At 36.3% G+C, this 14,774-nt stretch overlaps 2 protein-coding genes across 2 annotated transcripts; one reads left to right on the top strand and one right to left on the bottom strand.

Moving 5' to 3' along the window:
- The first annotated feature begins 605 nt into the window (after positions 1–605).
- LOC137946337 (uncharacterized) lies at positions 606–4,025 on the top strand. The gene is made up of 7 exons (XM_068792594.1): positions 606–838; positions 904–1,014; positions 1,619–1,687; positions 2,822–2,953; positions 3,242–3,319; positions 3,400–3,519; positions 3,613–4,025. The coding sequence occupies exons 1-7, from the start codon at positions 641–643 to the stop codon at positions 3,796–3,798; spliced, it is 894 nt and encodes a 297-aa protein (XP_068648695.1). The 5' UTR covers positions 606–640; the 3' UTR covers positions 3,799–4,025.
- Positions 4,026–4,320: 295 nt separating this feature from the next.
- Positions 4,321–10,199, bottom strand: LOC137945687 (probable protein arginine N-methyltransferase 1). The gene is made up of 9 exons (XM_068791664.1): positions 9,773–10,199; positions 9,177–9,187; positions 8,197–8,352; positions 6,778–6,841; positions 6,320–6,462; positions 5,906–5,993; positions 5,424–5,539; positions 5,164–5,314; positions 4,321–4,761 (listed from the first exon to the last, which is right to left on the bottom strand). The coding sequence occupies exons 1-9, from the start codon at positions 9,981–9,983 to the stop codon at positions 4,556–4,558; spliced, it is 1,146 nt and encodes a 381-aa protein (XP_068647765.1). The 5' UTR covers positions 9,984–10,199; the 3' UTR covers positions 4,321–4,555.
- Positions 10,200–14,774: the final 4,575 nt, after the last annotated feature.

Below are 14,774 nucleotides of genomic sequence, written 5' to 3' on the forward strand. Positions count from 1 at the left end.
TACCACGCAAATCTAAAATAAGATGCTGCTATGCTGCGCCGTGAGCGAAATTTGCCTCCCTTGCATTAGTTCCTCCTTTCTCCTCAATTCCTTCCTCTTCTTAGGTGATGATTTTTTAATTATTTCTTAAGTTTAATTTGATAATGCTCTGCCCCTCTTGTTTATCTAATTGATTTATTAATATTTATTGTTTCTTTTAATGCCTAATTACTACTAGTAAATTACATGAATGCCTTATTTATTTGACAATAATGGAAAGGATTAATCAATAATTTATAATAGATTAAGTACTAATCGTAATTATTATGCATAATAATATTTATTATTTATTTATAACTAATAATAATAACATTACTTGAAATTTAATATTACCAATTATTAATAATATTGTGTTAAAAAGTAATCAACAACGATAACAATTAAAAAATTCAAAATTTTAATATTATTAATATTTGAGCTAACTAAGATCGGTAATACATGCTTAAAAAATTAAAGACTTAATAGAACGTCTTCAGGGTTAACTTTGTAATTTCAGTCAATTGCCTTCTTTGACGCGATTCGTCCTCCCATCCAAGCTGGTCACCTGTTTAGTCTTCGTAAAGGAAACTTGTCAGAGAGCTGGGAGAAGGAGCAGGGAGTAATGGCGACAACCGAAGCCATTGTTCTACTTTCTCTTGTTTTCTTTTCGTCGCTACAGATCACTCACGCCTCCAAAAAAACAGTTCCGCTTGCACGAAAGGAAGACATCCCTTACATAAAATGCCAAGTTTGTGAAAAGCTCGCGGCCCAGCTTTATCAGCAAGTCCAGAAGAAGGAAAACCAAATCTTCCCCAAGAAGGTAATTTTTATATTTCTGCTTTATTTGCTTCAGACGAACAACACTTATCATACTTCATGTCTCAGGTTTCCGAGTTTCAGATTATTGAAATAGCTGAGAATATATGCAATTTGAAGAAGGAAGAAGGGGATTGGATCTTCCGGATTGATATTGTCGAGAAGGGAGATGCCTTGGAGGTGGGAAATCTTGACTTTTTACCGTTTTCTTTTTCACAGAAATATACAAACGTTGGGAAATTTCCTATGATATTTACTGCAAGATTTATGTTTTCAATTGCAATCTTTGAATGATTAGGATTCTTCCAGATTTACTAATCATTTGACATTATTTTAGCATAGACACTACTATATATATCATGTTATTAACTTATTTTAAAATATGATAACGGGAAGCCTGCATTGTGCACTCATTGACAAATCTTAGGTATCGATCTACGGCAATATGCATCAAGTTTACAGACGCTGTTCATTTTGGCCGGATTTGTTATGTAAAAAATGTGAAATTGGATAGTCAGAAAATATGGATACCTGCTTATTTCTAGTATTACTATCGAGAGATTATGGTTTGTGTGGCTCTATGGCTTCTGACAGGTTTCAGTACATTTGAGTTTCTTCTACGACAGATTACACCCTCATTGAACTTATACTAACGGCCACTTAGTCGAAGTCATTTTATGTCAGCTGCTCAGCAAAGAGTTGCATTTGTGCTCGTACTATTTGTGCTTTTGGTGCGAGTTCTTTTCCAAAATGGTATTTAAATGGACCCCCTGTTTTATTCCAGCTTGTTGAACAAGATGCCGAAGGAGAGTGCAACTCAGAATGCAAGACTATTGAACGAGCCTGTCAGGAGGTAAAATAGCGGGGCTTAAATGAATTGATGCATAAAATGGGCTTCATACTTATCAGAAAAGAAAACTCATGTGATCCTTTAGGAATTAAGGTTTTCACTTTCTGCTTTTTCATATGTTTCCTCACTTTTTTTCAATAATCTACAATGAGTGTAATCAAATGATGAAGGTTATCTCATCAAACACTGGATCCTCCTTAGACTATTGGGAAATTGGAGACCTATTCTTAAATTTGTCTTATTGTATGAGACCAGAATTGGTGGTATATATGAACTGGCATTTTCATTCTGAGTATTGATTTTATAAATAGAAGAAATTTAATTTTTTTTAGTATTATGTTAAATTCCTCAATGATTCATTTCCTTAGTTGTAGAGGAGTCAATATTCTTCCTGCCCCCATTCTTATTCTCGTGGATGAGGAGGGGGAGTGCTTTGTTTCTCTCTCTCAATAAAATCCCTTTCCACTTTTTCAATAATAAAATAAAAAAAGTAAACATTGTCTTAGCTTACCAATCTTCGTAGAGTTCTCGTGATCAAAGTAGGAAGACTGATGATTTTCAAAGAATAAATAAGATGGCTGGTTTTTGTTCCTAAATAAATAGAAAGGTCCTCAAATAACTTCTTATGGTTTCTTTTTGCTTCACTATCATGTGAATAGTTGGGGAAAGCAAAGTATCTTTCTACATAGAAAGAAAAAAGGAAAAAAAGATCCATTATGATCACCTTAGGTGCAGTACCTAGTTGTATTATTCCTGACTATTCAGGCACAACAAAGATTAATTTTCATGTTTTTAAGCCCATACTCCCTTTTGCACTGTCTCCCATAAACCAGGTGCATTAGTATTAAGGCAGGCTATTGTGTGTTCATATATGAACTCAAGCAGATCCTAACTCATGTAGCGAAGTAATACACATTTATGATTTAGCACACACTCAGGAATCACAATTCTTTGGGAAATTATCTTCATTAGCCTATCCTTTAAGGGCTTTTTCTCTGCTTTTTCCTTTTCTAAAATTATCTAAACAAAATTTTGAAGAAATTTTGCAGAGGTCTCTAATCTCCTCAATTGCCTTGTAGCCAAGACTTGATCCAACTTGATTGTTACAAATGAAATTCTTCATGACAAATTTTGCAGGTGTTGGGATATTCTGATACTGATGTAGCCGAATTTCTCTTCAAAAAGAAGCCTCAAATGGATTCTTTGGTGAACCTTCTCTGCAAGGACGTTACTGGAGCCTGCTCTGCTAAGCCTCTTCCTGTTCCTAAGGTATTTACTCATTCCTGTTGTCGTTGATGCTTGCGAGTCTGTCTGGGAGTTCGGTTGATTCGTGTGTGGAAGCCTCATGTAAGTATTGTACACCTCTCGAGTAGCATGGGATCTTGTGACACTTTTAGCTTCCAATTTTGGGTGTAGACATACTGCCTTGCTATTTCCTCTGTATAAGAAGTTTTAGTTGTGTTAGCTCAATAATGAAAAGCTATTCCATGTTCTTCTTCTTGGAAGATTTTCTTTGGTGTAAAATTTTTCATGAAATATTTCTTTTTTACATAACAGGAGAGGGCTCCAGGTGAATCTTTTCAACCTAAATCATCCAAAGAGGCTGAGATGGAAAAGATTTTGAGGTCCATGCAGGTAACTTTCTTTAATTGGCCACTTGCTTGAATAATGTTACCCTGATTGGTATTGTTAAACTGTGAAGTCTACATTTTTAGGGTATGCCAGGAGCACCGAACATGAAAATGTATTCCAAAGAAGATCTTCTTAATAACAATTTTGAAGATGAGGAAGCTGATGACGAGGATGATGAAGAAAATTCATTTCCTTCAAACTTGGTAGACACTATTTTTTCTGATATTGTAAATTAAGTGGTTGCTGGATGAGCTAAAAAAGCTTGGTGTTTTGAAGTTTCTGTTTTGACCTTGCAGGGTAAAATCTTGAAAGACCAACAATCACAGAAAACGGATTGGAAGCAAACGATTCTCAAAGGATTTAGAGAGAATATATCATCAGTAAGGAAACATGTAAAGAAGACATCACGAATACTACAGAATTGGTGGAAGGGGAAGACGACAATCTCCAAATCTTCGAAGGCTAAAAGGCCTGAGCTTTAAGAAGTGCTTGCCCCCTCTTTCTGGAATTGAAGCCTCTTCCATATGCTTGCTTAATCGCCAAAGCGCAAGACCACAAGCAAGCCTCTTGCCTTCCCTCCCATCCTAGATTATGTAGTTTTACCAAAAATGGTAGGTTGAAAAATTGTAGGAATGTTGGCCTAAGATCAAATTCTTTGTTTCATCTATTTGCTGTGGATTGAATAAATCCTTTCATCGATTTTGCGTTATTGCTCATGAACTAACAAGCCAGGATTACTTATTTAAATCGAATTAGATTCTCAGACAAAAAACTTCTTTTCTATATTTTTAGAAATATTCCCTTTAATTAGGAAACTGATCAGCAATATGACATAATAGATGCAAATTTTGTTATATGAAATAACAAATGAAACTCAAATGCTCGCGATAACTATCATGTTCTCTGTACAAGTGCTTAATTGTAGAGGATTTCAGGTGCATTTCCCTATCTCTCAACGCAGTACCTAAGATAACATTCAGATACAATCCACATTATTCACCAAAGATCCAGTCAGCGAGGCTAATCCACTAAATGGAATACATAGACATGACAGCAGATAGTACAAATTAAACAAATACTACATTATCGTTGAGTATCATATGAACTGAAACAATTAATATTACATACTATTTAACAAACAATGAGAAACATAAATCTTCAAAATCATAAATATGATCTACCCCTGCAACTTATGGGATAGTGAGCAAACAGTGATAGGTATTTCAGGAAAAATGGTGTTCACCGCATCTTGTAGTGTTGAGTTCGAGAAACACTACAGCGGAGGCCGCTCAAGGAATACTCAACCATTATATCAACATCTCGAGGGTTATTCTTGCTGGGCGCAACTGTCATGCTTCCTACCAATGCCTCGCCTTCACATATTGTCAACACATCTTCAAGGTATAATACAGTTTGCTTCCAATGGGTTGCCCGTGATTTAGGTCCTGCGTAAATTTGTGGATGTGAGCAGATTGTAGTAGAAATTACATTTTGATATCAGCATCGATGTCAAATATGTCAACCTAGATACATATGATAGCCTAATTGGTCTCAATTTTTTTCTTTTTTGGTTTTTTGAGAACAAATTTGGTTGCGCATATTATGCAACCTCTGTTTGGGGGTTCATCTATGTTGGATGGGAATGGCCAAATAATATATAGTTGAGACATTCAGCAAATCCTTTTTCCATCCTCTCTCTCGTCCAAATTCCTTCAGTTGGCTCACATTTCCCATCCTTGATATAAGCCATTTTTCATTTGCAAACAGAGAAAGATATCGACAGAGACCAAACTTACATAATGCATGCACTTTAAGACAACTGAAAATAATGAGAGCGAAGTATAAACCTGTAGAGAAGCCAATCAATTTGTGACCCTTGGTAAATGAAACATCGAAGTATGCCACAAGAGCGTGGATGTAATCATTTCGCTCTGCTATGAGCTTGAAGGGTGCTGTAAAGGAGACGTCTCCTGGAGCCATCTTGGAGATGTCCATAGTCTAAGAAGCAGGATGCATTCATGTCAGGAAGACAAAGGCAAAGCTAAACTTGGACAAGTATGGAATGAGATTAAGCCCCTCAAAGAAAGAACAGAATGACATTACTTACCTTGAGTAACTGGCAGTTGGTAACAATCTGATTCTGATCAACTGTATCAACCAGAGGTTCCATCATTGATTGCTTCTTGATACAGCTCATGTCAAATCCATACACATCGTTCCAGACTGATAAAAATTAACAAATGCAATCAAAGCCTGAAAAATAAAGCCATCAAAACATCTTGAATTCTAAATTATGTCCAGTGACCCGAAATCCCTCTGACCAGACACTCCTAGTCATCCAATAAAAAATGTTCACAATGCAGTCTGAAACCAACCATAGGTCCAACCACTCAGCAATGTTTTAGCACCATGATACCCCATCCTGACAACCTTGTAGTGCAGAAATATACAACAAGGGCATCAAACTGTTATTTTTTCAGCTGTATCCTTCTGAAGAGGAACTTAAGAAAACTCAATAGCCAATTCATGTCGCTGAGACTTGAATTGCCAGCAACAATCTATTGGCATTTCAAGCATATTAGGACTTACACTCAATCTTGTCTTCTTTGTAGTCAGCATCCTCTATGGCTGTCAAATACAGGGAAGCTCTGTCAGGCAACACTATCCCATCCTCCACCTGAATAAAAGAACTCCAAGTTACCAAACTAATATACAAGAGTTACAAAGGTGAGTCCTTGAAAAGCAGATTTGATGAAGTGGTGAGAATCCAAATCAGAAACTTATGATTGAGACAATTCTTTATCTGAAAATGTTAGATTCTTCACAAATTATAACAAAAATGAAGTACAAATAAAAAATGTAGATAAAAGACACTACAAGGGATATCGCTCGGCCAATAAAGTGGATTCAATTCCTTAAATAAAACAAGAAAAAATTACAAATAGTAGAAAAACCAACTAGAGAAAATGGAATATAGAATCTTTGCAGAGATGTATAACTTACAAGCCATTTATCACGTGCATACAATACAGTGTTGAGCATATTTTCAAACAGTAAAAAGTACCCCATCCACTCTGAAACAATGATGTCAACATGGTTGACTGGAAGATCAATCTCTTCAACCTTTCCCTTCAGAACTGTTATAACTGGAGAAAGTGAAAAGATAATCATTAGAAGTACTACAATTGAAGGCATCCAGAGGATTACTCTCATAAACACAGGCAGTATCTAGACGGAATCAGGATATATCACTTCTAAACATATACTATGAGAATGACAATATTTAGATAATCACAAATTGACATTATATATGAATAGTAGTTGTTGTGTGGAATAGGAATAAAGCATTCAAGTTGGAGTATAACAACTCATAACCTACAATCTTGCAGTCGAGCACCACTAGCAGTAGGAGCAGCTAATCATGCAAATACAACACCCTGCTTAAGCATGAAAATACTTACCATCAGAAAATCCATTTTTCTGAACAATTTCCTTTGCCATGTCCGCCATAAGAGAGCATTCCACCTGCAAAGTAAAAAGTGCATTAATAACAAAATCATATGCATCTGACCAACACCACCGTGAGTTCCGGTAGCAAAAAAAAAAACTAGTTCATATTTAACTATAATGCAAATAGTTCATCCTGTTGCAAAACAAACACAAGGGGACTGAGGGGGTAAGAGGTAGAGAAGGGGCATAGTTTACACAGAATAAATCATAAGAAAACTCTAGGGCCACTTGAGACCTAGGAAGAGACCATTAAACTCCAAGATGATTTCTTAGAGCTCTTGAAACTCGGGAAAAGGAAACTGAAGTGACCTTTTATCAGACAGGAGGTGTCATATACACCAAATTGACATTTCCAGTGGCCTTAAAAAACGAGTCTAAACATCTCAGCTTAAAAAGTTGGTACGTTTTAGGTCAAACGAGAAGATACTATTATATGGACAACAAACATTCTCTTGCTTGAGTCTTTACTCTAAGAATAAGATCCCTATGGTAAGGTTCCAGCTACTCCATCTGACCGGGAGGTCGATACTCAAAACTGTAGCTCCTCTATATGAAAAAATAGCTAATCTTTACACAATTTAATTGCTCTTTTCTGCTCCAGGTGCAGATAATACACTCTCATAGAGGTTTCTTGCCCTTGACCAGCATAATCCAGGCCCCCTATCCTACTATGAGCCAGTTATTTAGTCCTATTGGGTTCTCTGATCATATGCAAATTTAGCAAGAATGAAACAACAAGATAATTCTGGTAGAAGCAATACCAGTCACTGCCACTCACTGCTGGACTCCTAAGTCAAAAAAGTATGTTGTACTAAGGCCTTCCATCAATAAAGAATTCAGCAGTCAACTTCTGAGCTGAAGAAGCTAAAAATCATGGAGCTAACTAACAGGCTGATAGCAAATATGGATAGGCTGTAGGGGTGCAACATGAGCTTTCCAGTTTCCAGTTACATCGGAGTAGGAAATCAAGCAGAAGGTTCATTTGGCCCTCATACGGCCAGCAATTAACATAAATTAAACACTGCAGGGTCTCTTGTTCTTATGACTTCAAAACCTTGCTCAATGATATCAGCTTAATTTTTTTCCACAGCATGAGGAAAAATTCATTGGTTAACAGATAGTTACCTCAATCACAAAACGAATGAGCTCAGAGATGCTTTCACTAAATTGGAGATTACAATACCCAATTCTCAAGCGAAAAACCATCTTCCACTTAATAATATACGCTCCTCTAAAGTGGGATTACAAGTCTTGCATTCCTTTCTCATTTTGCTTACTATCAAGAAAAAATATGACAAAAAATATCTTTAAATGTTTTCTTATACTATGCCAAAATATGCAAAAACCTGCTATAAAGGACATAAACTCACAGCGTAAACATGCTTGGCTCCTGCTTTTGCACAAAAAAGGGACAAAATTCCTGTTCCGGCTCCAACATCAAGAACTATCTTGTCCTTGAAAAGAAAGGTATTCTTGTAGATGGCATTTTGGTACGTTTTGGTCCTGATAGTATCTTTCAACATTTCCTGCAAGAAATATATTTCGTACAAAGATTTTGTTGTATTCAAACAAACAATGTAAACAATATCTGGTCCAAGCCTCTAAGAACTCAAGTTTAAACAATCGGTGTGTGAACAAAGTAGAACAGAAACAAAGTGCAGGCCCCAATCTCTAGATTCTTAAAAGAAGTCTAACTGCAGACCCAACTCACAGGGTTCTAAAGACAACCATTCCATACGGTGCAAAGATCAGTCAATGGTATATTCTTGCAATAAAATACTGTAAAAACATCAAATGCCTTAAAAAGAACTAACTGCCATGCACAATAACATTAGTATAAAAAGTATCCATCTTTTGATGCAGTGCAGCAAAGTGAAAAGAACTCTTTTTTCACAGGTATCATCCTTAACTGGTGGTCTACCTTTTCACGACTAACACCTAAGTCCACATATATCAATAACGAATGCAATTTTCACCAATTTAATATATGTTCCCTTTCAAGCTGTACCTTGTTTAGTCATTACATAGACTTCAGTGCAAAACTTGAGAAATATCTGAGTAAACTCTCAATCTAGAACTACAAAAAAAGTTCCTTATCAAAAAGAGAACTACAACAACGGTGACCCAGTTGATTAACAGTGTGAATTGAGGACGACGTTATAATTGCTTGCAGTACATGGAAAAAATCTCATCAAATAACATATCATGAAAAACAATCTTAACCTGCTAAGGCCTTGGCCAATCCGTACGACTTCTCTTTCAAAATGAATGATCATACGAGCTTTATAAATGCACCACTCAAAAATATAAACATTTGTCACTCAATTGAACAGGAAAAAGATAAACTTACTTCGTGAATTCCTGCAAAGAAGAAAAGCAAAACAAAAGCAACATCAGTTCCAAAATCGATATATAGTTCAAAGAACGATCAAGCGATCTAGAAGAAACAAAAAAAAAAAAAAAAAAGAGCTTCAAATAACAGCAAACAAATGCGTCCAAATTCCTTGGGCAATCAGAAATACTATACTAAATTAAAAGAAGGAGTAATAAATAGCAACGGCGCAACTGTGGAAAACTTTTTTTTTTCACTACAAGTTACACCAAAAATGATTCAGAGACGCGGCGTCCTGAAACAATAAACCTGTTAAACAAAATGAGAAGAAAAGTACTGCACCACAAAAAAATTTAAGAAGACCCGGCGGAATGCAAATAAAAAAACATACGGACCACACTTGGTAAACGTACCAAAACGAGCAAAAAGAAGAAAAGCAAACTCGCAGAATGTTGACTGAGGCTTCTACGCAAAAGTGAATAAGAAACACAAAAAAATGTCCTGGTAAATAGCTCACCGTCCACACTACAGTAACAAGTCAACTTCAACAAGCATAATTGCTAAAAACCACAAAAAAAAAAAACAAACATAAGACTGAAACATACAAGACATACCAAAATGAGAGTAGGAATCGAAGTAGTAATCGGCGCTCGTTTTGTCGCTGCCGATAACGTCTTCCGGTGGAACGCACACGGATTTGTCAATATTAGAGGTCTCTGCCATCTCTTCATCATCAACACTCATCCTCGTCACTTTGACATTCAAGCTACCGCTGTTGTTGCTCGCGGAGCCGTTTTCGCTTTTACCACCCTTTCGCCGGCCCATTGTTTTCACCGCTACTGTTGCAGAGCGAGAAAGAATATCTTGCGGAGAATGGAGATGGGCCTAGAGTGGATGAGCTCAGGTGAAGGAGTGGAAGCGGGATGGGCGCCAGTCGTCGAGCGAGGTTTTTGTAGGGTTTTGAAGGTAAGATTGTTATGCTTTGTGAAATTTGAGAGTCGAATAGCCTTTGGCAGTTACGCTATATATATGAATTACTATGAAGATTTAGGGCTTCGTTCGTGAAGGAGGCGGACACAAACCCCGAAGACAAATTTGTAATTTTGTACTACAGCGAGTGGAATTTCCAGATTTGGAAGCCAATCCGATTGACCGCCAGATTGATGCTATACATTCTTGGATGTTGGATTCCATCATTCCGCAGATACTCTAATTTTCAATAATCCCTGGCTTAGATACGATCTCTATAATATATCTATTAAACTTTAAGAGACAAATACAAGTTTGTTACTCGTGTTAGGAATTTTTTTAAATAATCAAATTTTAAAAAATAATTAGAAAAATATCTGATTTATAAACTTAATTAAAAAAATACCCAACTTTGATAAATAAAAAAACATAGTCAATTTGCATGCCTTTATTGATCGCCAGTGTAGCGACACTTCAGTGCCACATCAGCCCTATTATTCCCCGATTTCTTCTTTTTTCTTTCTTCTTTCGACAATATAACATTTTAGAATCGCCTGCTTTTAAAAAATGGATCATATTTATAAGTAATACAATAAAAAACAAGTTGTATAAGAATAGCTTAGAAGTCCGACATTTAGAGTCACCTGCCTGCTTTTAAACATCGATGTAAGTATATTTATTCTCTATCTGTTGTATAATAGAAATATAACAAAAGTATATGTCTAAACTCATCTAGGATAAACGAGTCAATAATTAGTTTAACTATCAACAACTTATTTTTTATAATTTTACATTTATTTCATATTTCATGTATTCATAATGTTCATATAAGATTTTTATTTTTACTAATATTTAATAAAAAATAATAACATTAATGTATTATCAATCTACAAAAGATATGGACTATGAAATTGAATTATTGTGAGTACAATAACAAGGAAATTTATGAGATTTCCAAGTGATGCAAAGTTAATTCTTATGATGCCACATACCACTTATTTGTATGTCAACTCTCTTGCTCGGGTGAAACTTTCCTATATAATATCACATGTCACTTATGGCACTCATGTGGTAATCATGTGGCCTTTAAGTGGTACACCTTTTTAATCTGATCTTAGTTGTGGTATCATTATAATCCGTTTCATCTTAACTGTAAATTATGTTTTGGTTTTGACCAAAACTCTATTATGAACATTGACCGACTATTTGACTAAACCTCCATATTTTGACCATCAATCATTTTGACTTTGATAGTTGATCAATTAGCAATCAGGCCCCTTCAATCTTAACCCCTGATCAATGTCAATGATCTCAAACCTTGATCATAATCTTAATTTTTAGGATTGAATTTTCTACGAGTATATAATAAAATAAATAACATTCTGATAATAACTTCTTAATTTTCTATGCCTCAGTTTTTTACAGGATACTTGAACAGAAAGGACACTTGGCTCAGGATCCCCATTCCGGCTCAGAGCAGATGATGTAAATCCTTTAAATTTTCTATGCATGCAGCAAAAGCACCTCCTGCCTCAGTATTGCACTTTCTCTACATTTTTCATTTTGTGTCTGTGGATATGAGTATCTGAGTCTTGTTTATTTACGTCTATGCATGTGTATTCAGGGACTCGATGGGATTAGCTAACAGACAAGAATCTGCTATCAACTCCTTCAGTTCACATATAAACCAAGAAAGACTTGCTTGAATTTATTTTCAGAGAAGCAACACTCCATTTTTCTGATTGTGGATCAGATATCTACAGATTTTGAGTGCCATAAAATTTGCCCATGAAACTCTCGATATTTCCACATAATAAGTAAAGTTCAGTTAAGTTATACACAGTTATATCAGAACCATAAAAATGGTATTCAGCTCCCATATCTAGCAGTGCTATGTCACCATCCTGTAAAATTTGCACAGGAAACAACAGGACTACATGAACAAATTACTAGAAAATTATAGCATAGTTATTAAATAATCTGAACTTTCAAAGTTCAGCACCTCAACACAGATGACGATGCAAAATCAGTTTTCGCCAATGCAGTTCCCTGACATTCCTAACCACATGAAATCAATCCAAAGGGAACACAAGCAGCAACCCCCCCCCCCCCCCACACACACTACACTTCTTAACGTACATAGAAATCGAAGACCTATGTAAAAACCTTGAAGTCTCACCCTCAAACGTGCTAATGGCATTGCTGACGACTTAGCTAGGGATGGGGTTTCCAGGCAGCATCTCACTGTGGTAACCTCTCCTCCTCTACTCGGCCCTAGTGCTTCAGTTTGGAGTGCTGCTTTTGCTTTGGTTTCCTCTTGTTTGTTTTGATCTTGTACTTGTAGTCACCCGCTCCCTCGGGAGCCTTCATAATGGAATCCACGTTCCCATTGTTATCAAAAAAATAATTAATAATAATAATAATAGAAGTGCAGTAACAAGCAAGGCTTCACAGTTCAAAAAATGGTGTGAAAAATGCTAAAATGTATTCTTTACAGCACAGATTAAACTTCCAACAAAAATAAAAACCTAAAGGAGGTGGTCTTTACAATGAGAGATTTGTAGGCAACCCCCACCTTAGCAAGAGAGACAGCTAAATTATTAGATCTGATCTTGGAACATGAATCCAGGAACAACAACACTATTGGTTAAATCAACAATATCAAACCAAGGGAACCAGAGCCTCCAAGTAGTTAACATGTCTGTTTTATTAAGAGGTTTATCTGTTCTCTTCTTTTTCTTTAATTTTTCACCCTTATTTCCTTTTTAAAAACTAGACCAGCCAAAAACATAACAAATAATTCTAAACAGTCAATCTAGAGCAACCCATTTGCAAAATCCAAGAGAGATGACAAGGAGAAATAACACCTACCAATGAATACAGAGTTTTTTCAATAGATTTCTTTCACTGCTTGGGTTTCATAATCAGAGGTAATGTCTCATAGATCGTTCAGAAATAGGTTATCCCCATTTACAGTAGGACCATAATTAGACAACATAGTAAATAGTACTCCAATGGCAATACAAGACTACCAAAAAAGAATAACGTCTACAGAACTAGCATATTGACACACACTATCAATCAAATATGAAAAAAAATCTAAACAAACATCATTTGACCCTATGTTAATTCAAGCATCAGTAGACATGCACACTAACAAGAATAATTTAACAAAATTCACTAAACAAAAACAGTATTTGAATCTCACTTCTCATACTACATGATTTTATGTAACAACAAAACTACTTGATTCCAACTAATACTGACGAAAAACCTCATCAACCCTATCCTTTATATGCTAGAGGTAGAAGGGAGTAAGGTTTGAGATCTAAATGCAAGAGAGAATAGAAAAGAGAAAACAGACAAAGAAGAAGAGAGAAAAGAAGAAAAGAAAGGCAATGTGAGAATCTGCACTAGTTAGGGGGAGAATTCAACCTCTAACAGGTTTTATATCACTTAAGTGAAAGAAATGGAAAATAACTAAAATGCCCCTAATTACAAGAGTTCATAATACACTACATATAGGGACCTAAGCTAAACAAAAAATATAATTAGAACATAATGTGAAGGGTAATTTGGTAATTTCACATAGTCATACCTTCTAGGTACAGTACTGTTTTACTCAGCACATTTGAGTGTTCGTGTAGTTTCACTTTAATGTAATTTAGAGGTGTATTCTAGGAGTTATAAGGCATTAAATGTATAGGGGTATCTTTGACTTTGTACTCTATTTTTCACATAAGCTATATAGAGTCGAATTAGAACCATACTGAGAGCGTCTCTTTGAGCTCTCTTGCAGCAACTCTCTTTCTCCTTCTCTCTTCCTCAATCTTCTTTATTCTTTTTTTTTGTTTGAGAAAAAAGTGAAATTTTATTAAAAACAAAAGCACAAACAGAAAGAGAGCAAGTCAGGGGAGCATACACTTTACAACAAGGGATTGGAGGGATGCTCCTTGCTTCACAAGCAAATCAGCAACAAAATTAGTAGACCTAGGAATGTGAGGCTAAATACAAGTAATGTGGGGTAATGAATCCATGATTTCATAAAATACATCCCAGTGTCGCCAAGGCAAGGTGGAAAGTGAGGAGCACTAGCAAATAACCACCATGGAATCACCCTCAATATGGAGCGGACTACAAAGATGCTCGCGAAAGATAGTGAGGCCGTAGAGGAGGGCCTAAACAGAGTAAGATATGACCTGATTGCCATCCGAGTCACGAAAGACGCTGCCATAGCCAGCCTTGCCGGGGTTACCGAAAAGCTGCCATTGAAATTGAGCTTGAGGAAGCCTAGCTGGGGAGGCTGCCATTCTTGAATGGTGGGATGCCTGGAAGGAGAGGTCATCTGAGCAAGAGCAAGCCAATTGTCTCTAAGGGAGAAGCCTAGGAGAGAGAAAAATCCAAGAGGAGATTAGGCCAATGATAGAGCAGGTGACCCTCTCAGCATTTGTTGTTGAGTTCCTTCCAGATAGATACCCCAAGGGATAAATGTCGTGCAAGCAGAAATAAGTAACTTACCCATCTTGGGAAGGGAGATCCCAAGGAGCATCCTGCAGACAAAGATGACGTCCCGAGGCAAACAGATCTGAAGATCCACCTGGCTGAGGATGGCCATCCACACCGACCAAGAGAAGGGGCAGCAAATGT

This window comes from Aristolochia californica, unplaced genomic scaffold (assembly GCF_029961685.1).
Source record: "Aristolochia californica isolate CCGP_79_NKW_82.1479 unplaced genomic scaffold, dmAriCali1.0.hap1 SCAF_12, whole genome shotgun sequence".
Lineage (NCBI taxonomy): Eukaryota > Viridiplantae > Streptophyta > Magnoliopsida > Piperales > Aristolochiaceae > Aristolochia > Aristolochia californica.

Excerpts from the sequence above, each read along its gene's own strand:
- LOC137946337 (XM_068792594.1), top strand. The coding sequence starts at position 641 with ATGGCGACAACCGAAGCCATTGTTCTACTTTCTCTTGTTTTCTTTTCG. Across the intron at positions 1,688-2,821 it reads TTGAACGAGCCTGTCAGGAG|GTGTTGGGATATTCTGATAC; the intron begins GTAAAATAGCGG and ends CAAATTTTGCAG. Across the intron at positions 2,954-3,241 it reads AGCCTCTTCCTGTTCCTAAG|GAGAGGGCTCCAGGTGAATC; the intron begins GTATTTACTCAT and ends TTTACATAACAG.
- LOC137945687 (XM_068791664.1), bottom strand. The coding sequence starts at position 9,983 with ATGGGCCGGCGAAAGGGTGGTAAAAGCGAAAACGGCTCCGCGAGCAAC. Across the intron at positions 6,842-8,196 it reads GAGCCAAGCATGTTTACGCT|GTGGAATGCTCTCTTATGGC; the intron begins GTGAGTTTATGT and ends TTTACTTTGCAG. Across the intron at positions 4,762-5,163 it reads ATTGATTGGCTTCTCTACAG|GACCTAAATCACGGGCAACC; the intron begins GTTTATACTTCG and ends AAATTTACGCAG.